At 34.4% G+C, this 26,384-nt stretch overlaps 1 protein-coding gene across 1 annotated transcript in view; it reads right to left on the bottom strand.

Moving 5' to 3' along the window:
- The window catches only part of LOC144371277 (uncharacterized), a 60,389-nt gene that overhangs the window by 29,888 nt on the left and 4,117 nt on the right, over positions 1-26,384 (bottom strand). The window contains 1 exon segment of the mRNA XM_078033681.1: positions 12,985-13,263. Within this exon segment, the coding sequence (XP_077889807.1) occupies positions 12,985-13,263 (279 nt within the window).

Below are 26,384 nucleotides of genomic sequence, written 5' to 3' on the forward strand. Positions count from 1 at the left end.
TATACACATGTACATTTTTTGTGTATTCTATTTTTCTGAAAATTCTAAAAATACAGGCATATTCTCAATGTCTGGGTCATTATGCATCTCTAGTTATAATTTTTGAAAACACCCCCTTATAGTTTTTTTTAATGTCTATTCAAATTTATATTCCTGGAAAGGATGTCCAAGTGTTTCTTTTTCTGTATATCCACTGCAGTATGTGTCACCTACCAACATTTTGAGGATTGAGTCCACAAGCGTGTGGTTATATCTCATTGTGATATAACCTGAAAGCATAAAAATTCCAGAAGAAAATGAGAATTTTTTGCCATTGGTGTTGGCAATGGTTTTAGATAGAATATAAAGAGACTGTGCAAGGAAAAATGGCTGAGACTATATAAAGCTAAAAATGCTTCTATACAGCAAAGGAATCAATCAATGAAATGTAAAGTAGACTGGGTTAAAGAAAACCGATTCTAGCCCCATGTCTAAAAAAGCTCAACATCCAAAATATAAGAAAATTACACAACTCACCAAAATTTAATATAAACCCCTTATAACCTAATTTAAACATGGTAAAATACTTAGATTCTGCCCTAAAATTAAACAAGTGTGTAAAGACATATGAAAGTTACTCAAGATCACGTATTAGGCTACATAAAATGATAATTTAGCTTTTCTGCTTTATTTGTCTCACAGGATTATGGGTGCACACTCTCCATCCTTCACGGGGCATTTGAGATCAATTAGCAAAATGCCAGGTTCTCATTTTCCCACCTTATGCTTCCTAATTATTCCATGTTAATTGCCAAGAAAATCTCGAGCCTGGAAAACAACAAAATATAGATAAATTGCTAGATAATTATCAACTTTGAAAATTACTTCAGAAATCAATAGAATACATTAGTAGACCCAGATGTGAAGAAATGTAAAACAGAACTACAAATCAACATTTAACTTTACAGCTGCTCAAAATACATGCAGTTATGCTAATATGGGAGCACATGCCACTAGTCTTGACTACCTTGAGGCCACAGGAGGAGGAGGATTTAGTCTAAGGAATTTGAGGCCAAAGTGGCAAAAACCTAGCTCTAAAAATTGACCTACATAAAAACCAAACAATAATCACATTTTTAAAAAGGAGCCTTCATGGGTGATTTCTATGAAACATGTAATTAGGATCAGTAACAATAATTCATGATCATGTCTAAATGTAGAAGAAGAAAATTGACTAATTCTGTCCTTATGGCGAGAAATACCAGCTAACACAGCATAAGAATGAAAATTGCAGACCATCTCTTTATAGATGTTGATGCAGATATTAAAAACCCCTAGGAAACTGAGAACAACAACAAAAAGAATGATTGGACTTCATGACCAAGAGGGACATTGTCATATGGGGAGTTTCCAAAAATCATTTTGATAGAGCAAAGCCCTGGCAAATCACTTACTAAATTACTGTAAAACCTATGGCCAATTATGACCAGAGAAAAATTCTTTTTCAATCCACTTAACGGCAGCTATGAACTGTTTTCATACTTAATGGTGTGAACTGAAGTATTTATCAATTTATTTTTAGGAAAAGAAAAAAATGTATGCTTTTCTAACTTATAAATATTGTTTGAGAATATGAAATGATATTTTATAGATCAAAAATCAAATAGCATATGCAGATGATATTATTATTTCTATAATGTTTCTAAGAAATTTCCATGAACTAATGAAACATAAGAATTTCTTGAATAATGTCATGGGTTAAATGGTCAACATTGAATCATTTAAATTATATACAGTAGCAATGAGCAGTGTTAAAATCGAGGCACAATCTATTCACAAATATAGGGAAAACAATCTAAATGAAAGTATTAACAAAAGAATTGTTCACTGCAAAGTAAAAAAATAAAGTGAAAGTAAAATACAAAAAAGATCATGGAAACAAAATGGGAAAACTGTTAATATTCAATAATTAAAAGTTTGATTTTGGGTTTTAAAGGTTGATAGGCTTCCTCCAGATTAACGCGTGGGGTGGGGCCAGGCTTCCTCCTTTAATCTGGTATGTATTATATATATATATATATATATGTTAAGTTATTTTTTTATTGAGCTCTATAGTTTCTTTATTCAACTTTTGTTTGGAAGATCTATCCAGTGGTGAGAGAGGTGTGTTAAAGTCACCCCAGATCACATTGTGGTTAATTTGACTCTTGAACTTGAGAAGAGTTTGTTTGAACATAGGTGCCCCATTGTTTGGGGCACATATATTTATGATCGTTATGTCTTGTTGGCATATGGTTCCCTTGAGCAGTATGAGATATTCTTTTTTATCTATTTTGATTAACTTTGGCTTGAAGTCTACTTTATTTAATATAAGTATGGAGACCTCTACTTTCTTTCAAGGTTCATGTGAGGGGTATGTTTTTTCCCAATCTTTCACCTTCAGTCTGTCATTTCCTGAGTCTCCTGGAGGCAGAATATGGATGGATTTTTTTAAAATCCAGGCTAATAGCCTATATCTTTTGATATATCTTTTGATTGGTGTGTTTAAACCAGTAACATTTAAGGTTACTATTGAGGCATGGTTTGTATTTCCAGCCATCCTTGTTTATTTTTTTCTACTTGACTTGAATGTTAATTATTGTTTAATTTTTAATTGGTGTCTACATATACGATCCAGCATTTTAATCGAACATGTGTAGTAATCAAATCTGTGCAATTTCTACCTTCTAAAATATCATTTTGATGTTTGAAACCTGTGAACTCTTTTTAGAATGTCCACAGTCTAATAATTACTTGTCCGATTTAAACTATGGGCTATAAAACCTTTTCCCTCTTAACGGCTTTTTGGCACTCCTTGCCATCTGTCTCTTAAAACAGATATAAAAAGCTTTTCTCGTTTGTGGTTCTTTGTGATCAACTTTTTCAGGTTCAACATATGAGTACAAATATACAGGATTTGTGAAATATGAAAAACCACTAGAAAAAGACAGTCTCCCATGGTAAATCCAGAAAAAAGAATATAAATTTAAAAATTGTAGACTATAATCCCAGTGTCTTAGGAGGCTAAGAGAGGAGGATGGTGAGTTCAAATCCAGCAACAGCAAGACCCTGAGCAACTTAGTGAGATGCTGTCTCTAAATAAAATACAAAATAGAAGTGGAGATGTGGCTCACTGGTTGATTGACCATAAATTTAATCCCTGGTACCCCCCCCCCAAATATATTAGGGTTCACGTTTAATCACTAGGCCTTAGTTATTTTTGGGTGAGATCTATATATAAATGGCATATGCCAATTCTTATGAATTTATTTTTTGTAAGTCAAATATTATATGTTTTTATACTATAAGCTTAAATTGATCTATATTAGCATGTAAAAAATAACTTAAAAATGCTTTTAGGTGAGGCTGAATGCCTGCAATCCCATCGGCTCAGAAGTCAGAGGATTACAAGGCCAAAGCTTAGTAACTTAGCAAGATTTTCTCCCAATATAAAAAATGGCTGGTGAGATAGTTTAATGACTAACTGCCCAGGGTTCAATCTGGGCTATAAAAGAAAGGAGGAGGATTTCAAAATTGCCTTGTCTCAACAACAAAAATACATGTGAAATTTAAAACCAAAAACTGCATTCCATCACTTTTCTGTGACACACAGAATCTGGTTCAATTCATTTTAAACATTTGAATCTTACACGATCTAAGTTTTCTAACACTCAATAAATGACATATTTTAGTCACATGTGTCTCAAGGCCATTGGATGAATTTAAGATCAGTGTAGCTTAGGAAAATGCAGTCATATAAACTGGAGTGCGCAGGTGCCATGAATTTGCAGTAATAGTCAAGAACTCATGGATGGGTTGTTCATTGCCTTCAAACTGTTGGAAAATTGTTTTCTAATGGTAAATTTCTGTATCAGTATTGGGAAGAACTTAGACCCTTTCCTGATAGTATTCTTCAAAGAAAGGAACAAAATTTCATGAAATAATGAGAACTATTCTTCATACAGGTAGTGGCCAGGAGAAAGCACAGTCTGGTAATTCTGCTAGCTCCAGATTTGAACCACAATCATCACTAAATGATGTGCATCAAGTACGATTAAAATTGTGTAAATGCACCATGGTAGTGTTGTGAAAAAATATCTATAGTAATGTCCCTGCTGATGCTCCATTGTTGTTAGGAAGCATCCTGGAGAATGGGAATGATTCATAGATGACTGAAATCCAGAGCTATGTACCTTCCCAGCTGTGCACATTATGCCTGGCACAACATAGTCCAGGAGATCATGAGACATAACACAAACTCTCTGACATCAAGGAGGTAATCTGAGAAACCCCCCTCAAACAAGGGTCTACGGAGTGATACTTCCAGCTTGGTCCATGGTTGCCCTATTGTACTGGGCACTCATGTCCTTTATGCACTGAAGAAATCAGGCTGCCCCCTAGAGTGGGCATTCTGTGTGGAAGAATATGTAAATCACAGGGAATCTAGCACAGATTTCTGAAATAGGTTACATTTGAAGAATTCACATATGGTAAGAAGAAGGAAAGGCCAAGTGAGGAGTTGAGAAAAAAACAGGTCACACATGAAAAAAAAAATTAAAAAAAAAATCAGAAGTTTTTTTTTTGTTAGAACTGATAGTAAAGACTCCCTTTAGTATCTGGATCCAGGAAGGAGTCATGTCAGATATGGTGCTGTCACTAAAGTCAGGGGTGGCTGTATGATACATGCAGCATCATCTGTGTTGCAACCATCTAGTGAGGACTGCTCAGACAGTGGACACGAGCTGGTGGTCAAGACAGAAGTAGAGAGAATTACAGGAGCAGGACACCCCACTGAAAGTCAGGGTTATCTGGACTCTCTGGGTGGGCACATTCCAGGGTAAAAGTGAGAGGAAGAAACATCTCTTCTCCCATATGCAGTGTGAGCACCATCCTGTTCATAACGGGAGAGAAATAGGATCTGTCACCCCTAAAAACACATGTGCAGACTTAATGCTTGGGGTTCACTTCTACAGTGAAGTTCAGCTTCACCACTACTGCCAACCCTCCCCATGTCCTTTTTGTATAAACTAACAGACAAAAGGGAGATAGGGAATTGAGACTTGTCTTGCTTCAAGCAAGTGAGCTTGGGACTGATCACAGCTTTGGCAGAAACCTCTTACTTGTGCCTCTTTGTGTGCTGGGAATCTATAAATAGCACCAGGGAGAAATGACTGACACCTCAGAGGGGTGACACCATCACCCAGCACCTCTGTTGCAAAACACACTCTCCAGTAACACGACGAGCAAACCCTGGGAAAGACTTGACTGAATGAATGGCAGCTCTTTGTGAGAAGTAGATATGAGAACCATGGATTGCTTTTGTAAATTGTCAGGGTTTGAAAATACAGCTCAGGGTAAACACTTACAGCTATGATATTTATATTACAATCATTTTAAATTTGTCCTGAGAAAAGCCACTTAAAGAGAAATTGTTCTTTAAAGTCAAGAAAGAAGAAGCCGCAGAGGTTCTGTGCTTCTCTGTGGGCACAAGTGCATGGAGTACTGCATACAGGGCATAGGTTAAGGGTGTCTGCATGGCAGGCCACTCCTCATGCTAGGCGTGTGAGTGGTAAACTGCTTACCCTATCGGCACAGCTCTGGGCATGAGGCCATGTGTTGCAGTCCCACTCTTTAATTGTTCAATGCAAGGACGATTAGACATTGCATTGGTGGCCGCCTATATTTTGCTTAGGCACTGCCTGAGTACATATACATGGTAACTGCACAATAAAATCAGGCCTTCTTCTTGATTGGTCTCTGGAGGTCTTGATTAGAGACTCCACAGCCACTCTCTCCTCTACCCTGTTCTGTGGACCTTCTCAGGGATGAGAGAGCCCAACCACTTCTCTGCAGACCCCAAGCTCTCATTCAGGAAAACCTACAGGATCCTGCAGGAGGGTCTTTTTCCCTCCTGCAGGAAGAGTCAAGTTCAGCTTTCAGCTTTCCTGCGTTATCTTGCTCTGTGTGTCTAGGGTCACATTTATCTGTGCATGGTAATGACATGAAAAATTGAATTTTGGAAAAAAATCTGAAAGTGACCAGGGCAAGATGGGTTTCAAGTGTCCTGAATGTTCCTCTAAGCAAAATTGAATTTACACATTTCCATTATTAGATGTTTCAAAAGGTTTTTAGTGATTAAAACAGAATGGACTAATACATAAAAATATTCTTCCAAATTCTTGTGAATTATATTCATGAGCCTATAATTTGGCACCATGAATTTGAACTTACCAATATATTTATTTGATTTTTTAAAATATTTAATGTACTTCCTTCTGATCATGGTCCCTTGTTTGACACTTACCAACTGAAAATTCTTAACCATGAGAGATTCCATTCTATAAAATGAGGTTTTGAACATAGAACCTCATTTCCCTCTAAAGATTTCAAAATGTACAATTACTCAAACCATAATTGTTCTATGAGTTATGAAGATGACCAAAGCAAGATTATCAACGAAAATATTAAAACTTATCAATTCCATGGTAATGAGTATAAAATTAGTAGTGTTTAAAATCTCTACATGACATACCATATGTCATGTCCCATGGAGTTATTAAATTGAAAATTGACAAAGTAAAACTGACATTCCCTATAAGAAAAATTGACACATTTTAGTAGGATCTCAAAAAGCAAACATCTTTAGAAGACAATATCCTCATTACACCACACAGAATATGATCCTCTGGGATCCAACAGTTCTAATAAGCCCAGAGGACCATGTTCTGTGTGGTGTAATGAGGATATTGTCTTCTGAAGATTTTTGCTTCTTTGAGAAGCAAAGAAGCTACTGGAAAAGCTCACTAGTAGATTGAATTCCCTCCTCCAATGCCCTTTTTAGAATCCACACAAACTCTGCTTCTGAGGACACAGAGGTACTTTGTACCCTGAATAAGCTGAGCAGAGCACAAACACTTGTAAGTTTTTTGGGAAAGATATGTTTAAGTTCTGTCTCTGTAGATTTGTAATTTTAATGTCTATAGAAAGGCAAAAAGTTCCCACTGGAGAACACAGAACTGTGGCTTCCCTAGTGGGACATGTCATCTCTCTTAATTTTATTGTCTTCTCTAATGGACAACAGCAATCCAAGATATCGGGGCTTCAAACCCTTAAAGTTTCCTGGACAGATCTGGAAAAGGATCTTGATTGAAATTATTTTCTGATGTTTATAAGGAAACTTAAATTACTCTAATTCTGGTCCTAAAATAAAATTAGTCCAATCCTGTCCCACAACCTATAATGCCTCTACTTTAATGTGACGGACTCCTGGCACCCCCATAATTTCCCTGAAGCTCTGAAATGTGTGATGGGCCCCTCTTTCCTAGTTTGTACATGGAGAACACCTTTTTGGGGGTAGTGATGGTTTGGTACGTCATCCTTTCGAAAGTGACAGTCCTGTGGCTCAAGTTCTAAGTGAAATATTAAAATTAAGAAAAGAAGAGGAAGACCTATAGGTCACATGTTGTAAAAATCACAGGCAGATGGAATCTCGTTAGAGCCTAGGCAGAGTCCGAGCTGGAGTCCACTCTTAAAAACCTACATGATCAACTCCACCTTCTCTGAGAGAAAACCATGTAAAAAGCAGGCTCAGTCTTCTGGGTACTGTATATAAATATACATAAAAGCATTAAAGCACTGTATTAAAAAAGGATTCCGACTATCTAGAGTCAAAAAAATGGACAGTCATTTCAAGCAGACCCACTTATGTTCCAGTTGTAGAAATCAGAAGATAGTTCTTGAACACTGCCATTATCAACATGTGAAGGGTAAGTACAAGCATGATAGTGAATTAAACATTTATTTTTTCTAGAGGTAATGGAAATTTTGACTAAATGGGAATATATAAAATGAAAACTAATATCCACAGACAGAAATGAGGGATGAGGGAGGTTGTAAAACTGAAGAAGAGAGTCACAATAATTGCCAAAGCAGGAGACCTCCAAAGCCACATGAGAGAGAAACATGAAACAGGAAAAGGGTACAAGTCATTGAACAAGTATTTCAGCATATGAACAGTTAGGAAAGACACATCAGGGGTGGAGGAAAAGAATCCCCTCATGCAGCCCACATCCTGGACCAGCCACATGAAAGTTTTGTGCCTTCAGTAGATTGGGCTCTGCCTTACTCCCTGGCATAGCCTATTAATCAACAACGTGCCACCTGGTATTCTGTCCCTCATACACACTGACTTCCTTGGAGGCTTCTGAATGTGCCACAGCAGAAGGTTGGCCAGTAGTCTCAACTTTGTGGAGCCAAGGAGAGCTCTTTGAAGAGGTGAAGAATTGCATACCACACCTTTGTTGTAATGTGGACATGCTCTGTAATTAGGTGTTGCTGAGTCCAGTCTCTTTGTAGCCATGACTTTTCATAGAGAAAAAAATAATTTCATCTCTAATTGTGAGGATTAGGACAAAACATACTGAACAAGTTGGTTCCAACCAGTTGAAGAGGATCTCTGGGGAGCTCACATGGTGGTATTTGCCTGTAATCTCAGCAGCTTGGAAGGCTGAAGAAAAAGGGTCATGAGTTCAGAGCCAGCCTCAGTGAAAAAAATTTACTAAGCAGATCAGTGAGATCCTGTCTCTACATAAAATAAAAATAGGGATGTGGCTCAGGGGTTGAGTGCCCCTGAGTTCAATATAACCATTAACAAATATATGAAAAAAACATTCCACCTAACTAGAAATTAGGGAAATGTAAATCAAAATTACTTTAAGATTTTATCTCACTTCAGTCAGAATGGCAATCATTAATAATACAGGCAACAATAAATGTTGGTGAGGTTGTAGGTGAAAAGGAACACTCACACATTGCTCATGAGATTGACTCCAAATTGGTGCAACCACCATGGAAAGCAGTATGGAGATGCCTTGAAAAACCAGAATGGAAACATCATTTGACCCAGCTATCCCTCTCTTTGGACTATACCCACAAGACTTAAAAACAGCATACTACAGGGAAACAGCTGCAACAATGTTTACAGCAGCACATTTCACAATAGTTGAACCATAGAACCAACCTATGTTTTCTTCAACAGATGAATGGATAAATAAAATGTGATATATGTATATATACATATAATTTCCCCCACCAATGGAATATTACTTAGCTTTAAAGATGAATGAAACTATGCCATTTGGTGGTAAAAAGATAGAGTTGAAGAATATCATGCTAAGTGAAATAAGCCCCACCCCCATCTCCCTACACACAGAAACACAAAGGCCAAATGTTCTCTCCAATAAGTGTATGCTAATTCACAATGGGAGTGGGGAAGAGTAGTTATTTAGATTAAGTAGAGAGGATTGCAGGGAGGGGAAGGAATATGGGGATAGAAATGATAGTAGAATGAAACAGACATTACATATAATACATAATATACATAGATGCTAAAGCAGTCAACAAGGGCAGGGGAGAGAATATAAATTCAGTGGATTAGACAAAGTTGGATTGAAGAAAAGAAAAGGGAAATAGGAGTACAAATGACAGTAGAATAAATCAGACACAACTTTTCAATGTTTATATATAAATACACCACCAGGGAAGGTCCACACCATGTACACCTCAAGAATGGAATGCTAACTAAAATGAGTTTTACTCCATGTATAATATGTCAAAATTTGCTCTACTATCATGTATACCTAAAAAGAGTAATAAATTTTAAAAATGACAAGGGAAAATTTGTATGCCAAGAAGTTTTGTCAGTTAAAAACTATTCAGTGAATGGTAATGTCATTAAGGTTAAATAAAAGTATAAAAGAGTACCTTGAGCCCATACAAAACAACAATGGTAAATAGAGTTGCTCAAGTAAGTCTGCCCAACTATCAATTACCCCAAAATTTTTGGTTTACACCTTTTTTCTATTTGTTTTACCAATCATCATAAGAACAATACTAGCAAGTTGAGCAGAGAGGATACATTACATAGCAGTGTTAAGAATACTATTAATAGTGCTGTGTGCACTCAAAGCATTCTAAATTTCCTCCCCCATGCAATAAAAAATGATGCAGTTGAAAGATACACTACTTACTGACTACATAACACATACTTGTGTTTGTGACATTCAGTATGTGGGCAGCTGCTAAACTTGGCAGGTCAGATCCAATAGATAAGGAACACTCTCTTCACACCAGACAGTGTTTCCTTGAATAATACTATGAAAGCAAGAGAGAAAGCAAAAGTGAAAGACACAGGCAACTGTATTGCCAGACTAGGAAAACCCAACCACTGAATCTATCTACTGGGGAGTCCCAAAGAGTTTTTCAGGGTCCTGATTGGGAAGTTCTGGGCAGAGCATCCTCTCCAGAGGTGAGAGTCTGAAGTCTTGTTCTAACTTGTATTGAAAGTGAGGCCGAATAAATACAAGTTAGAACAAAAAAAAAACTTCATTCTAACATCTTGCATGACCTGGTGATCTCCTGAAGAACACCAAGTCCTCCCAAGAACAGGTCAGATCCTAGAGGAGGGAGTGATAGCCTTGAGATGACTAAATAAATTAAGATTCCAATGAGTGAGCCACCCAGGCAGATGAATTTAGAAATCAGCATTCTTTATCTATTTCATCAAGGACTGCAGACATCATTCAATCACGAAAAGGGAAGATCTTTAGTATTTTCTTTAGACCCCTAGGACTGAATCTTCTCTCCTGGCCTTATAAATAGTTTAAACTCTCATATGTAAAATGAAGCAGTTTTCTGCATAAAATAATGTGGAGATAAGCAAGAAACCTAGATATTTTACACTTTGGAATAAAGAATGGTATGAATATTATTCTCCTAGAACTTATCATTATATTTCAATATTTATTTTCCCCAATAAAGTTAAATGAAATGTTGGTGAGTGGTGTTTTGTTGATCCAAAAGGCTCACATATGCAGAGAATATTGTGTTTTTACTTTTTGAACAGGACTTGTAGATGAGAGTCTAAGGTTTATTTCAATCAAAATTGTGTTTCTCTCTCTGTGGTGTAATGGGCTCTTGGAGCTATAAGATCTGAGGAGGGACATCGTTAGTTTATAGTATCTTATAATTATTGGGTTGCAGAGGGTTCTGGGAGACCATGAAAATATTAACGCAAACAACAACATCTATCTATGATAGATATCTATGCTATCATATAATCCAATAAGTATAACAAACCTTATATTGAAAATTATTAAGTAGAATTAAAGGGTCTCTAAAATCAAAATATATAATGAAATAAAAAATGTGCGGGCATAAATGCTCCTACAGTATGACTTTTTTTTTACAGTCATCATTTTACATGTTTCTATTTAAATTTTCTACTGGGTATCCAAAACTAAAGAGTTGGTACAAAATTGTGATGTATTTCCTACACTAGAGGTGAGTATAGTCACCTCAGTAATGAAAGTCATAGAATTCATGAGGAACTGCATGGTTTCTTCAGTCCAAGAGTCAGGATGGGCCTATGGACCATGTGGATTCCTCAGAAAACATTAAGACTTTTTCCCCCTTCATCAATCCTCTTTATTGCCTGAATACGCATGTTGTCTCCTAGTCTCTTGGGTTTTTCTCCTCTCCCTGATTGGGAGCTTGTATAACTCTCGAGAGTTGTAGATCCCTTAGGGTGTACTGCTACTCTATAAGGTGAAATGTTAAACTCATAATTCAAACTAGGAATATCTGGGCATTATTTTAGTATCCCTAGTATCCCTTCTATAACTCTCTTAATTTTTCCATAATTACAAACAAGAGAGTATATAATTTACATGAATAATATTCTGCAAATAATACTTGATTAAACATATGAAATAGTTAATGGAGACTTTATAGCATTATTTACCCAACAGAATGTGTTACTATTGCATCGATCCATTAGCAAAGTGAATCGTGGGAGATGTGTTACCTAATAACATCATTAAATGCATGACAAGGTTAACATTAAGAAATTCACACTTTATTTAGCAACAAATTGCATCTGTAATGAAATATAAGTAAAAACGCTCTGTAAAACTTGCATGGTGGACCATGCTGTGACCCTAGGGATGTGAGAAGCTTTACAAGTTCAAAGTCAGGCTCCATAATTAGTGAGGACCTATGCAACTTAGCAAACCCTATCTCTAAATAAAAAAAAAAATCAGAGGATGTGGTTTACTGATTAAGTGCCCCTAAGTTTAAAGGGCTCTGAAAATTTTAAATTTTAAATTTAAAATTTCATATAAATCTTAAGAAACTTATGAAAAATCAACTCTGAGAATTATTATTTCTCCAGTTGTGAAAAATGAGACTCTTTAGTAATTGTTGATTTATACTAAAATTATATAGTTTTAGGGATGCACAATTCTATACTTGTATTTTCTTATTTCTACAATATCAGCTAAAAATGCTAGAAAAATTTCAGCAAATGTCCAAAGCAATTACCCATTTTCTACATTTAAATGATTTTTTCCCTCCTAGGTCCCAAATACTTCAAGGGATGGGCTATAGATTAGAAACTTACTACAATCTTTATATTTGTCAAGGTGTTTTTGTAAATACTTTGCTGTTATCTAAGGTACACACTTTGGACAAATGCTACTCAACATTTGCTACAGATATGAGGTCAGTAATTAAAAAATGTCAGAAATTTGAATACAGACTTGAACACAATCTTTGGGTTTCTATATACTATAAATCCTCCAGTGTTTTAAAAATGATGGATCAATGGCCAAAAGCTTCACAAAAAATTTTTCCACATGTCCTTTTACTCATATGAATTCTGAGGTGCTGAGTAGGGTGTGAACAATTATTGGAGACTCTGTCACCTATTTTATATTTATATGATTTCTGTGCTATCATATCTCTGGTGTGAAATAGTATTGAACTACTGTGAAATACGGTTGATTCATCCTTAAAGACATTGATACAATGTTTTCATTGTAAAAATTCTCTTCAGTATAAAATCTATAATGTTTAGTAAGATGTGATCTTCAATATTAAAAGCTTTGCCATTCTTCATATTTATAGGACTTCTCTCTAGTATGGGTTCTCTGGTGTCCAGTAAGTGATGATTGTTGATTAAAATCTTTGCCACATTCTCTACATTTGTAGGGCTTCTCTCCAGTGTAGATTCGCTGGTGCTGAGTAAGTGGTGATATTTAATTAAAACTCTTGCCACACTCTTTACACTTGTAGGGCTTCTATCCAGTGTGGATTCGCTGGTGCTGAGTAACTGATGATTTTTGACTGAAACTCTTGCCACACAATTTACATTTGTAGGGCTTCTCTCCAGTATAAATCCTGTTGTGGCTATCAAAATTTGAGTTTGTATTAAAACTCTTGCCACACACTTTATATTTCTAGGGCTTCTCTCCAGTATGAATCCTGTTGTGGCGATCAAGATTCGAGATTATATTAAACCTCTTGCCACACACTTTACATTTGTAGGGCTTCTCTCCAGTGTGGATTCGCTGGTGCTGAGTAAGTGATGATATGTGATTAAACCTCTTGCCACATATTTTACATTTGTAGGGCTTCTCTCCAGTATGAATCCTGTTTTGGCAATAGAGATGTGAGATGCTATCAAAAGCTTTGCCACATTCTTTACACTTGTAGGGCTTCTCTCCAGTTTGGATTCGCTGGTGCTGAGTAACTGATGATTTTTGACTGAAACTTTTGCCACACAATTTACATTTGTATGGCTTCTCTCCAGTATGAATCCTGTTGTAGCGATCAAGATGCGAGTTTATATTAAAACTTTTGCCACACATTTTACATTTGAAGGGCTTCTCTCCAGTATGAATTCTCTGGTAATTTTTAAGGCTTGGTTTTTGACTGAAACCTTTGCAAAATTGTTTACATATGTAGGGCATAACTCCAGGGTGTGTCCACGGGTGAAAAATAAGATTGGAGCTTTTATTAGAAGTTTTGTCACATTCTTTGCATTTGCATGGCATATCTCCTGTATGAAAACTGTGATGTTGAGTAAGGTTTTTGCGTGCATTGCATTCTTCACATTGGTAGGTCTTCTCTGCAGAATAAATATTTTGGTGTTGAGTAAGGGTTGAAACCTCTTAAAGTCTTTCCACACTTTTTACATTTACAGGTCTCTCTTTCAGTATAAATCCTCTGATACTTAACAAGTTGTAACTTTTCACTAAAAGTTTTTTCACATTCTTTAAATTTGTAGAATTTATCACTGTTATACTACCTGCTGTGTTTAAAAAATATATCAAAGCATTTGCCTGCTCAATATCTTCTATTCTTATAGGGCTTTTTTTTCTCTATAAATTTTCTTGTATTAAGCAAGCTCTGCACTGTGGTTAAGAGCCCTTTCACATATCTTACACTTGCAGGTATTGTCTTGCCTAAGAATATTTTAATGAATACTAGTTTTTGATCACTGAAGCAAGACTTTCCTACATTTTTCATCTTGGTAAATTTTCTTTAGAAAAGAACTAGGATTTCTCTATATTCATAATTTTTATCACCAATGTAAATATACTGGTAATTACTCAGGGTAGAGACATGGCTTTTTGTGTTACTTCTAGCATTATCTATATAGTGCACTTTCCAGAAATCTGTATCAAAATTTTCATTGAGAAATAGTGGGGAATTAGAAATTTTTCTACAATTTTTAATATTTTGTCCATTTGGGCACAAGGAGAAATTCAACTTTTGTTTCAGAAAAATGGACATTTTATAAAGAAACTCTCAAAAGGTTCACTTTTAGAAATATCTTTTCTGTGTAAATGTTTGACTGGAATTTTATCTCAGTGCTACTTTTATAATTGATCAAGTTAAAAACTAATGCATGGACTAGATTTCAAATTTTCCACTTTGCCTTTCAGTTCAAAAATGGCTATGGATTTATTCTTAAAATACATATAAAACTCCTCAAAATAATTGGAATACATTGAATTTTTGTTTCAGATATTAATTTTCTCTGGTGTCTTTTGACCATAAAATTTTTATCATAAATAGAAACTACTGATTGATTTTGTCTATTATAATACAATTTTTGAACTTTACTCTCACCTATATTTTCCCATTGTTTTCTTAATTTTATATAGTCAAAGTCACACTTTCCATATCTTCCCTCTCTCTCTTTTATTCTTTGCTCTGGTAAAATTTGTCGAGGATGATGAGAAGTCATGGCTGTGATAAATAAAAAATAACAAACATGTTTACTTACTGTACTGGGCTGAGTATATTTTGCAAACCTAAGAAATTACAGCAAAAAATAACATCAGCCGGGGAGTGGATTTTTAAATCCAAGTCCATCATTACTGTAGAAATAAAGAAATCAAATAAAAATACACACAGAAAATTATTTTGAAGATTTTCCTAATCATCTTTGTGTTCACAGTATCCAAAATGAGTACATTATTATGGAGAGTAATATAGCAGAGAAAACTACATTGTGTTACACAAAGATTTTCCTCCTTCAGAATATATTTTAAAAATCTACCAACTTACTTCTGTTTCATTAAAGATAAAAATATAAAACATGTGAATATTTGGTGACTGTTCAAAAAGGGGTTCCTGCTTACCAACAGGAAAAAAAAAAACATGGCTAAATCGACTGTAAGCAAAGTTATAAATCACTCAAAGGGAAAAGTTAATTATCATTTAAAAGAAGTTTACTGAACTAAACCAACACACAAAAAACAGAATAAAAATTCGTCAAGAATTGTTAATAGTAAAAATGAGAAAATGTATGTTGAAAGACTTTCATTTGAAAAGGTCTGAAAGAGTCAAGGGTGGTTGTATATAGCAACATATGATGTTGAGCTAGAGGATTAAAATTTGAACGCCAAAGTAAAAAATGCAAAGTGTTAAATCGCCCTTTATTTCTCTTTCCAGTACTAATAAACACATCTCAGAAAATAGAAAATATGAAACATCCAAGAAGCTCAGTTTTCTCCAAGTTGTAAAGACTCAAAGTAGGTTGTAATCCAAGTTTATAAAATCAGGATACCAAGAGCATCTAGGAGAAAAAGATTGGTCACCTAGAAATGTGTAACTATATAATTGTGAAATTCATAGTCAAAACTTCACCAGAAAAAAAGGAATTCGAGACTATCTATATTCAAGGGATAAAAGAATAAAATTATCAACCAAGACATTATATTCACAGCTACTACCTTTAAAAAGAAAAGAAAAATGAAGTCTTTAAACATATAAAAATATACACACTATTCATCAACACTGGATCTGTTCTCCAAAAAGTACTAAAGGTAATTTTTCATAATAAAATGTAAGTGCACACCATCATAAGTCATATAAAATTTTAACATTTCTTGGCAAATACAATTCTATTTTATTGTAATTACGGGTCTCGAAACATGTAATTTTGCAATCGAATTTGAAAGAAAAAAACATAACAACAATACTGTTAATAGGCATATATACCTGTAACAAAAATATAATCTTAAAAGGACACATAAATATATTCAATTTTTTAACAAAGTGAAGTCAAGTTGATACTCATGCAAAGTATGAGAAGGAGATTCTTCATTTTTAGAGATTTTGTTGGTAAATGCAAGATTACAAAATTCTGATCAAAACAAAACTTGGATATCTGAATTAACTCTAAATATTGCAACTGTAGGTAGTCTACAGGATACTCTAAATCTAAGAACACACACATACTGAAAGCAAAAGTATATAATAATGACACAAAAGTGATTGAACAAAACCTGGGCTCTCTAAATTATAGCACACAAATCATGGTTTAAGACAGTTATAGGACATAGAAGACATTTTAAATTTACAAAAAAAAACTATAAAAAGAGGCAAAAGAGAGAAAAGGACCCTTTCCCTAAGTTCTGAATTAAGAGTAAATACATTTGCTACATACTTCATACTTTGCAAACACACAAAGTAAACACTGAGAGGGTTGAATGAAAACAAAGAATCACTGTCATACTAAGAGACATAAATCCCCACTTACTGAAAAGGGAAATACAGTGAAGCAAAATGGTAATTGCAAAGCATAAGACTTTGAAAATATTTTGAAACTACTATAGACTTATAGAATCCCTGTTCTTAATCACAAGTGGGATAATATGCTGGTTAGATCAATTTTATATATTAAAAAAAAGGTTAATAAATATTTAAGTGATAGTTGTTTTGTAACCAACATGGAATAAATATTTGAAATCAAAAGTTGTAGGAATTTTCAAAAATCCCTAAATATGTGTCAGATGAATGAACACACTTTTGCATGCTGTTGTTCAAAATTGAAAGATTAAATTTAAAGATGTTTATACTACTTAAAGTTAACTAGAGGCTCCATGTAGTATTCATCAACCTTCTATTGTTAAAAAAATTTTCCAGAGAAATTTATCCTTTAAATTGTATGAATATCTTCTAAATACAAATAAGACTATTTCCCTGCTAAAAAATATACTAAATGTTACAGTATTCAATTGTAAATGCAAACATGGAGTCAGGTAGATGGAGTTCTTGGTGAGTGTGGCAATAAGCCCTCATATCAATAGCAAATTAAAAATATTGCACACCAGTGTTGTTACATTGTTGTTCAAGAAAGCTATCATGGGGGACACAAACCAAATATCCCTTGAAAAGAAAGATGAGCCATATTGGAATATAGAAATTATAGAACTTTGAAGTCAAAGAATTTATTCTAATTATATATTTTACAAAATGTATGTACACTAGGTTAACTGAAATGTCACAGAAAGAATACTGCAGAATTCTATGAACATAACATCTCTAAACTAAAAATGAAGCTTTCTGAAAAAACAGAATAGTTTTGTGATGAGGAGACAAAAATAAGCCCTTGCTTCCTAGGCATTTTTTTTTTTGAGATGTAAACTTTGTAGAGATATATTGCATAACAATTTGAATTACTGTTACTGAACTGTATATTTAAAATTTTGGAGACAGAAGGTTTTATTTTGTGGTTTTGATTACAATGAAAATTAAAAGAAAGAGAATTGCAAGATTTCTCAAAGCTACATTTAAAAGAATGTGGTCTTTATCCTTGAAATAAGAACAAGATCATCAATATACAAATGATGAGCATGCAAGTAATCTCAGCTACTAAGAAGTCTGAGCAGACGAATTGCAAATTCAAGACATCCTCAATAACATAGTGAGAACCTCTCTTCAAATATGAGTGAAAAGGAGCTTGGGTTGTAGTTCAGCATGAGAGTATCACTGCCATCAATCCCCATTACACTTGTAAATAGAAAACTTCAATTTCTTTTTTCATGGGCAAAAAGAAAAGCCAATCAACATAAAATAAAAAAAAGTCATCGACAAAAAATGTTTAATATTTATGAAAGCAAAAGCACATATAGTATTATTGGCAATACAAACAAGAATCATACATATCTCAGTTTGTGAAGCAATTAACTGATATGAGGAAACCCAGTCCTTAAGAGGGAACCTACTGTATACAATTAAAAAAGAAAAAAAAAACAATAAAATTGTAAATATCTACCAATGTATTATTTTACAAATCCTCTAACTCAAATAATACTTACACCATCTCTCAAAACAGCAGTCTTTGTCCAACTTGGCATTCATTCCATGGCAGATAATTTCACAGAAAATCCATTACACATATCAGAAAAAAACACTGATAAAGAAAATTTAGTGAAAAAATGTACAAATAACATTAGAGAAAATGACTTGTGATAGAAATGTATTACAATGGGTGGACCTAGAGGTCTTCACAAATGTGCAAAACTTTCCTGCAAATAATGGAAAAAGGGCTGGAGTTGAAGAGTATTGTTAGAGAGCTTGCCTAGCATGTGTGAGGCCCTGGGTTCAATTCTCAGCGCCATATATGGATAAATAGGAAATTTATTAACAACTAAAAATATTTTTAAATTATGGAAGAGCTGTCAGATAATATTGAAACTCAAAAGGCAAAGGGAGTGTTTTGTTGTTAATTTGAATTTATGGAGGAAAAGCAGGATACTATATAATTTTAAAGCACAAAACACAGGACAGGGTTTTCTATGATAACAAGAGAAAGAATTCAAAGCTTCTCGAAAATATTTTCTGCTGGATAATGTCTCAATGAACCTTTTTAAATTTAGGCTTCCTCCCCTACCTCAACTATGTCCTCTGCTATATGTGGGCCACAGGATTTGACATCACTGCATTCCTCTAAGTCAACCATATGTCAAGTGAAAGATATATATCATGCCACCAAAGGAAAACATTAAGGATGAAAATAAACATCATTAACATTGTCTTGTCAGCACCAAGAACTACCCCATCTTCTTTATTGAAAGCATAAATCTGCAACACATTCTTGTGGAGAAGTTCCCAAAAGATATACTTCAAGGGAAGAAAACTAAATAATGATAATTAGGAATTTTGAAGGAAAGTTATGCTCACCCACAAAGACTAGGTTGCTGTAGTTCTCCAACATCACTTCTCTATATAAATTCTGCTGAGCAGGATCCAGGAATTCTCATTCCTCCTCAGAGAAATCAATAGCGACATCCCCAAATGTCAATGGCTCCTGAAATAAAAATTGTTAGATAAATAAAACATGGACCAAACCATTATTCCGTTTTTAATATGAATTAAGAGTTAGTAGAACTGACTGTCATGTAGGAGAGTGAATTTAATTATGTAATAAGATACTTTGCATTATCTAATTCAGAGGAAAATACATGAGTCCAAAAAAAGTATATATATTCCATACCAGAGTGAAGTAAAGGATATATACCATAATCCAAGCAATGAATAAAAGCCCAACTTTTTTTACTTTTCTGCCATCAGTGAATGTGAAATTTGGCAGAAATTCCAGATGCAGATCAGACTTTTCAGAGATATTCTCATAAGGTGATTGTGCACAAGGGAGACAAAAAGACTGGTAAAAAAGCTTTTGAAAACAGTCTGGTTCCTATTCTCTCTGCTTTCTATCCATGAGATACATTGAACTCCCCAATACAATTAGTTTCAAGTATCATGCATGACACATTCCCAATGTGTAAAATATTCATAAAATAACAACATTTGAAGACAAGTAAAGTGACACTTCCACCTCGTGAAAAGACAAACTTGAATTATTTCAAGTTCTATAAGAAGTTGAACGAGTGAATCAATTTGGTACAATAGAATGAACAATGGGTTACAAAAGACTTCAAGGAGGAGATTAAAAAATTCTTAGAGGTAAAAAAGAACACAGACACAACATATCAAACTCTCTTGGACACTATGAAAGCAGTACTAAGAGTAAACTTAATTGCATGGAGTTCATTCCTTAAAAGAAGAAAAAGTCAATAATTGATCTCATACTTCATCTCAAAGCCCTAGAAGAACAAATCAACAGAAAAAGCATTAGATGGCAAGAGATAATTGAAATTGGAACTGAAATTGAATTAAAGGAAACAATTAAACCTTGACAAAAAGTTGGCTCTTTGACAGACCCTATGCTAATGAATACAAAGAGAGAGAAAATTCAAATTATCAGCGTACATGATGAAAAAGGCAATATCCCAACAGACACTAGAGAATTAGATATTTAAAAATTATCTTGAAAATGTATACCCAAATGAAACAGAAGACACTGAAGGCATCAACAAATTTTTTAAGTCATATGATATGCCCAGATTGAATCAGGAAGACATACACAATTTAAACAGACCAATATTAAATGATGAAATACAAGATGCCATCAGAAGCTTACCAACCAAGAAAGCCCAGGCCCAGATGGATACACTGCCAGTTAAACAAGACCTTTGAAGAAGAAATTCAAAAATACCAATATCCTTAAATTTATTTCAGAAAATACAGAAAGAAGCAGCACTTCCAAACTCATTCCATGAGGCCAATATCACCCTGATCCACAAACCAGGCAAAGACAAATAAAAGAAAGAAAATTTCCAGCCAATATCTCGAATGAACAGAGATGAAAAAATTCTGAATAAAATTCTGCCAAATTAAATACAAAAACATATTAAAAAGGTCGTGCACCAAGATCAAGTGGGGTTCGTCCAGGAATACAGGGTTGGTTCAACATATAAAAATCAATAAAGGTAATTCATCACATCAATATACTTAAAAATAACAATCATATGATCATCTCAAGAGACACAGAAAAACCATTTGACAAAATACAGCACTCTTTCATGTTCAAAAAATTAGAAAAACTTCAGATAACAGGAAAATACCTCAACATCATACTAGCTCTCTACATTAAGCCTAAGGCCAACATCATTCTAAAGGGAGAAAAACTAAAGGCATTCCCTCTAAAAACTGGAACAAGACAGGGGTACGCTCTCTCACCATTTCTATTCAACCTATTTCTTGAAACACTGGCCAGAGCAATTAGACAGATGAAAGAAATTAAAGGAATAACTACAGGAAAAGGACTTAAATTAGCACTATTTGCTGACAATACGATTCTATACCTAGAAGACCCCAAAGCACCACCAGAAAAATTCTAGAACTAAAAATGAATTCAGCAAAGCAGCAGGATATAAAATTAACCCACATTAAAAAAAGGCATTTCTGTATATCAGTGGCAAAGCCTCAAGAAAGAAATAAGAAAACCTACCCCATTTACAGTAACTTCAAAAAAAAGAAAACATAAGATACTTGGGAAACAACTTAACGAAAGAGGTGAAAGATCTATACAAGAAACCTACAGAACCCTAAAGAAAGAAATCAAAGAAGACCTTAGAAGATGGAAAGATCTACCTTACTCCTGCATAGGCAGAATAAATATTATCAAAACGACCATACAACCAAAAGCACTATACTGATTGAATACAATTATGAACAAAATCTCAATGACATTTCTCATAGAAATAAAAAAGCAATAATGAAATTTATCTGGAAAAATAAGAAGCCCAGAATAGCTAAAGCAATTATAAGCAGGAAGAGCAAAGCAGGTGGTATGACTATACCAGACCGTAAACTATACTACAGAGCAATAGTAACAAAAACAGCAAGGTATTGCCACTAAAACAGGTCAGTAGACCAATGGTTCAGAATAGAGGACACATAGACTAACTCACAAAATTACAATTATTTTATATTAGACAAAGGTGCCAAGAACATGCATTGGAGAAAAGATAGCCTCTTCAACAAATGGTGCTGCGAAAACTGGAAATGCATTTTCAAAAAAATGAAATTAAAACCCTATCTTTCACCATGCACAAAACTCAACTCAAAGTGGATCAAGGACATACAATTTAAACCAGACACTCTGCATCTAATAGATGAAAAAGTAGGCCATAATCTTCATCACATGGGGCTAGGCCGCCCCAACTTCCTTAATAAGATGCCTATAGCACAAGAATTAAAATCAAAACTCAACAAATGGGATGGATTCAAACTAAAAACTTTCTTCTCAGAAAAAAAAAATCTGAGGTGAACAGACACCCTACATCCTGGAAGTGGATTTTTACCCCTCACACACCAGATAGAGAACTAATATCTAATATATAAAGAACTCAAAATGCTAAGCACCAAAAAACCCAATAATTCAACCAAAAAATTGGCCAAGGATCTGAACAGACACTTCTCAGACAAGGATGTAGAATCAATCAACAAATATTTTAAAAAATGTTCATTATCTCTTGCAATTAGAGAAATGCAAATCAAAACCACTCTAAGATATCATCTCACTCCAGTCAGATGGCAGCTATCATAAAGACAAACAACAAGTGTTGGCAAGGATGTGGGGGAAAAGGCACACTCATACACTGCTAGTGGGACTGCAAATTGGTGCAAACAACATGGAAAACTGTATAGAGATTCCTTGGAAATCTGGGAATTAAAACACAGTTTCACCCAGCTATTCCTCTTCTCGGACTATTCTCAAAGGTCTTGAAAACAGCATACTACAGGGTCACATCCATGTCAATGTTTATAGCAGCACAATTCAGAATAGCAAACTGTGGAGCCAACCCAGATGCCCTTCACTGGATAAATGGATAAAAATATGGGACATATATACACAATGCAATTTTACTCAGCAATAATAAAATCATGGCAATTGCAAGTAAATGGATGGTATTGGCAAAATGAAGTTAGGCAAACCCAAAAAATAAATGTTGAATGGTTTCTCTGATATAAGGAGGCGGACTATAGTGGGGTAGGGAGGGGGAGCATAGGAGGAAAAATGAATTATATATAGGGCAGAGGGGTTGGAGGGGAGGGGAAGAGGCAGGGGATAGCAGTGATTGTGGAATGTAATGACACCGTTATCCAAAGTACATGTATGAAGACCCAAATTGGTGCCAACATGCCTTATATAGAACCAGAGATATAAAAAAAAGTGTGATATATATGGGTTAAGAGTTGTATTGCAGAAAGAAATGAGTACATATATAATGGCATAAATTAGCATGAATATGCTTTCTGTACAGAGATACAAAAAATTGAGCTCTATGTGTGTAATAAGAATTGTGATGCATTCAACTGTTGTCATGTACTTAAAAAAAATTTTAAAAAGAAAGGTATTGAAACCCATTGGGGAAACGATGAGCCTACTTGGCTATATATCTTAAAAACACAGAGCTGGAAGAGAAGATGCATGAACAACATGAGAAACCAAGAAAGAATGTGCCCCAAACAAAGATACTACATTATTAGAATCCATGGTCAGAATAGCAGGATAAATGGGAGAAGGTACATAATTTTCTGTGAATTAAAGGATAATATGAGAGAAAATACAGGCAGCAAAGGATCATTTTGATACAGAGCTACATAAGGAAATACAGAAAGAAAAAGATTCCTTCAATAAAGAGATAGAGGTTTTGAAAAAAAAACACCACAAAACAGAGATCCTTGAAATAAAGGAAACAGTAAACCAAATTAAGAACTCAATAGGAAGCATCTGCAACAGAATAGATCACTTAGAAGACAGAACCTATGACATTGAAGGCAAAATATATAATCTTGAAAAAATTAAGTTGACCTCAGTGAAGATGGTAAGAAACCATGAGCACAAGATTCAAGAATTGTGAGATAATATGAAACTACCAAATTTAACAACTATTGGAATAGATGAAGGCATAGAGGTCTAAACTACAGAAATGGACAATCTATTCAATATAATAATACCAGAAAAATTTCCAAACATGTAGAGTGAATTTGAAAATCAAATACAAGGATCATATAGGACACCAAATGAACAAGATCACTACAGGTCTACACCAACGCAAATGATAATGAAAACACCTAGCATACAGGAGAAGCAGAGCATTTCAAAAGCCACAAGAGAAAGGAATCAAATTACATATGGGGAAAACCAATCAGGATCTCTGATTTCTGAACTGAGACCCAGAAATCTACAAGATCCTGCAACAATATAAACCAAGCTCTGAAAGAAATGGATGCCAACCAAGAAACATACCCAGCAAAATTAAATTTTGATTAGCAATTAGATTTCGATTCAGATGTTATTTTATGACTAAATAAAAACCTTCCATCATACACAAAATTAAAAGAATTTACAACCAGAAACCTATACTATAGAACACCCTTGGCAAAATATTCCACGAGGAGAAAATGAACAACAATAAAAAAATCAGAAAAGGGTAGTTTCACTCTAAAGGAAAAACAATGAAAACTATGAAATAGTAAAGAGTAATCAAAGACCTTAGAAGATGGAAAGATTTAACTTGATCTTGAATAGGCAGATTAATATTATCAAAATGACCATACTACCAAAAGCACTATACTTGATGAAAAAAATGTGGCTTATATACACAATGGAATATTACTCATGATTAAAAAAAATTATGGCACTTGCACGTAAATGGATGGAGTTGGAGAAGATAAATCTAGGTGAAGTCAGCCAATCACCCCCCAAAAAAATGCTGAATATTTTCTCTGATATAAGGAGGCTGACTCATAGTGGGTTAGGGAGGGGGAGCATGGGAGGAATAGATGAATTATAAATAGGGCTGAGGGGAAAGGGAGGGCACAGGGGATTAGCAAGGATGATGGAATGTGATGAACATCTTTATACAAAGTTCATGTATGAAGACTTGAATTTAGTGTCAATATACCTTATATACAAAGAGAGATGAAAAATTGTGATATATATGTGTATTAAGAGTTGTAATGCTAAAAAGTACATGTATAATGGCATAAATTGATGTGAACATACATTATATACAGAAATATAAAAAATTGTGCTCTATGTGAAATAAGGATTATAATGCATTCCACTGTTGTCGTGTATTTAAAAAAATAATATAAACCATTAAAAATCATGATCTAAAAAACATCTAAAAAAAGAAAACAAACAAACAAACAAACTAACTAACTAACTAAGATAGGATGCACTTGGTGCTACACACCCGATATATCCCGTGGTCTGGAGGCTGAGGCAGGGGGATCACAATTGTGAAGCTTACCCTAGCAACCAAGTGAAACCCTGCCAAATTTAAAAATAAATAATAAATTACTACTGTAATTTTAAAAAATTAAGAAAAAATTAAAATTTTAAATGAAAATTTTAAAAGGACTGAGGATAGTGTTCAGTAATAGGGCACCCTGGTTCCAATCCCCAGTTTCACAAAAGGAAAAAAAGAATGAAAAAAAGGTCCATTTCAAAGTTACAGAAAAAATATTTTTAAATTTATAAATTATATATATAAAAACAAAAATTCTATTCCTCAAATGACACCATTAAAGAGAACAAGGAGAAGTGACTGATGAAAGAAACAAATTGCCTCACCTTTAACCCAACTCTTCTAAGAAAGGAGAATAGAGACTGTGAGAGAAACGCAGGTAAGAGCCGTGAAGAGCTCCTTCAAATAGCAGGTATCTAAATGTCCCTTTATCACAAAGCAATCAACGTCTTTAGAAAGGAGGGACTGCACCATAAAGTCACAATGAACACAAATTGAGATAGTGTTGAAGAACATGTGGGGTTATCATGAAGGTCCACAGAAACAGATGTGGACCCTACAGCACCTGTCCATATGGGGACACAGCACGCTCCTTTAGAGTCGAGACCCAGGGCCTGGTGACAGAGAATGTGCATTTGGTAATAGATAAATTATAAACTATGAAAAATAACTATTTCTGGTAATCAGCCACATTTTGTTTGCCATATTGCATACAGTTTGACCAATACTATGAAACACCATGTCAGTTTTATATAGCTGTCACATAAATGTCACATTTCACATATAAGCATACTTAAATAGTACATCTGCAGAATTTGAAAAAAAAATACAAATTCAGATAAGCAAAAGACTGAATTACACATCCTGAGTATAGATGATAGGACTCCTCATTATAAAGAGGACGGCTTCCCACAGTTTCATCTATGACAACACCCCATCAAAATTTCACCATGATTTCCTTGTAATTGAAGAAGGCACCAAAGCAAACAGTGTGAAAATTTTCCTGGAAGGTTAAATCCATAGAAAATTAGCCAAGAATTCTGAACTCTAAGAGCAAAAGCAGGA

This window comes from Ictidomys tridecemlineatus, chromosome 16, assembly GCF_052094955.1.
Source record: "Ictidomys tridecemlineatus isolate mIctTri1 chromosome 16, mIctTri1.hap1, whole genome shotgun sequence".
NCBI classification, from domain to species: Eukaryota; Metazoa; Chordata; class Mammalia; order Rodentia; family Sciuridae; genus Ictidomys; species Ictidomys tridecemlineatus.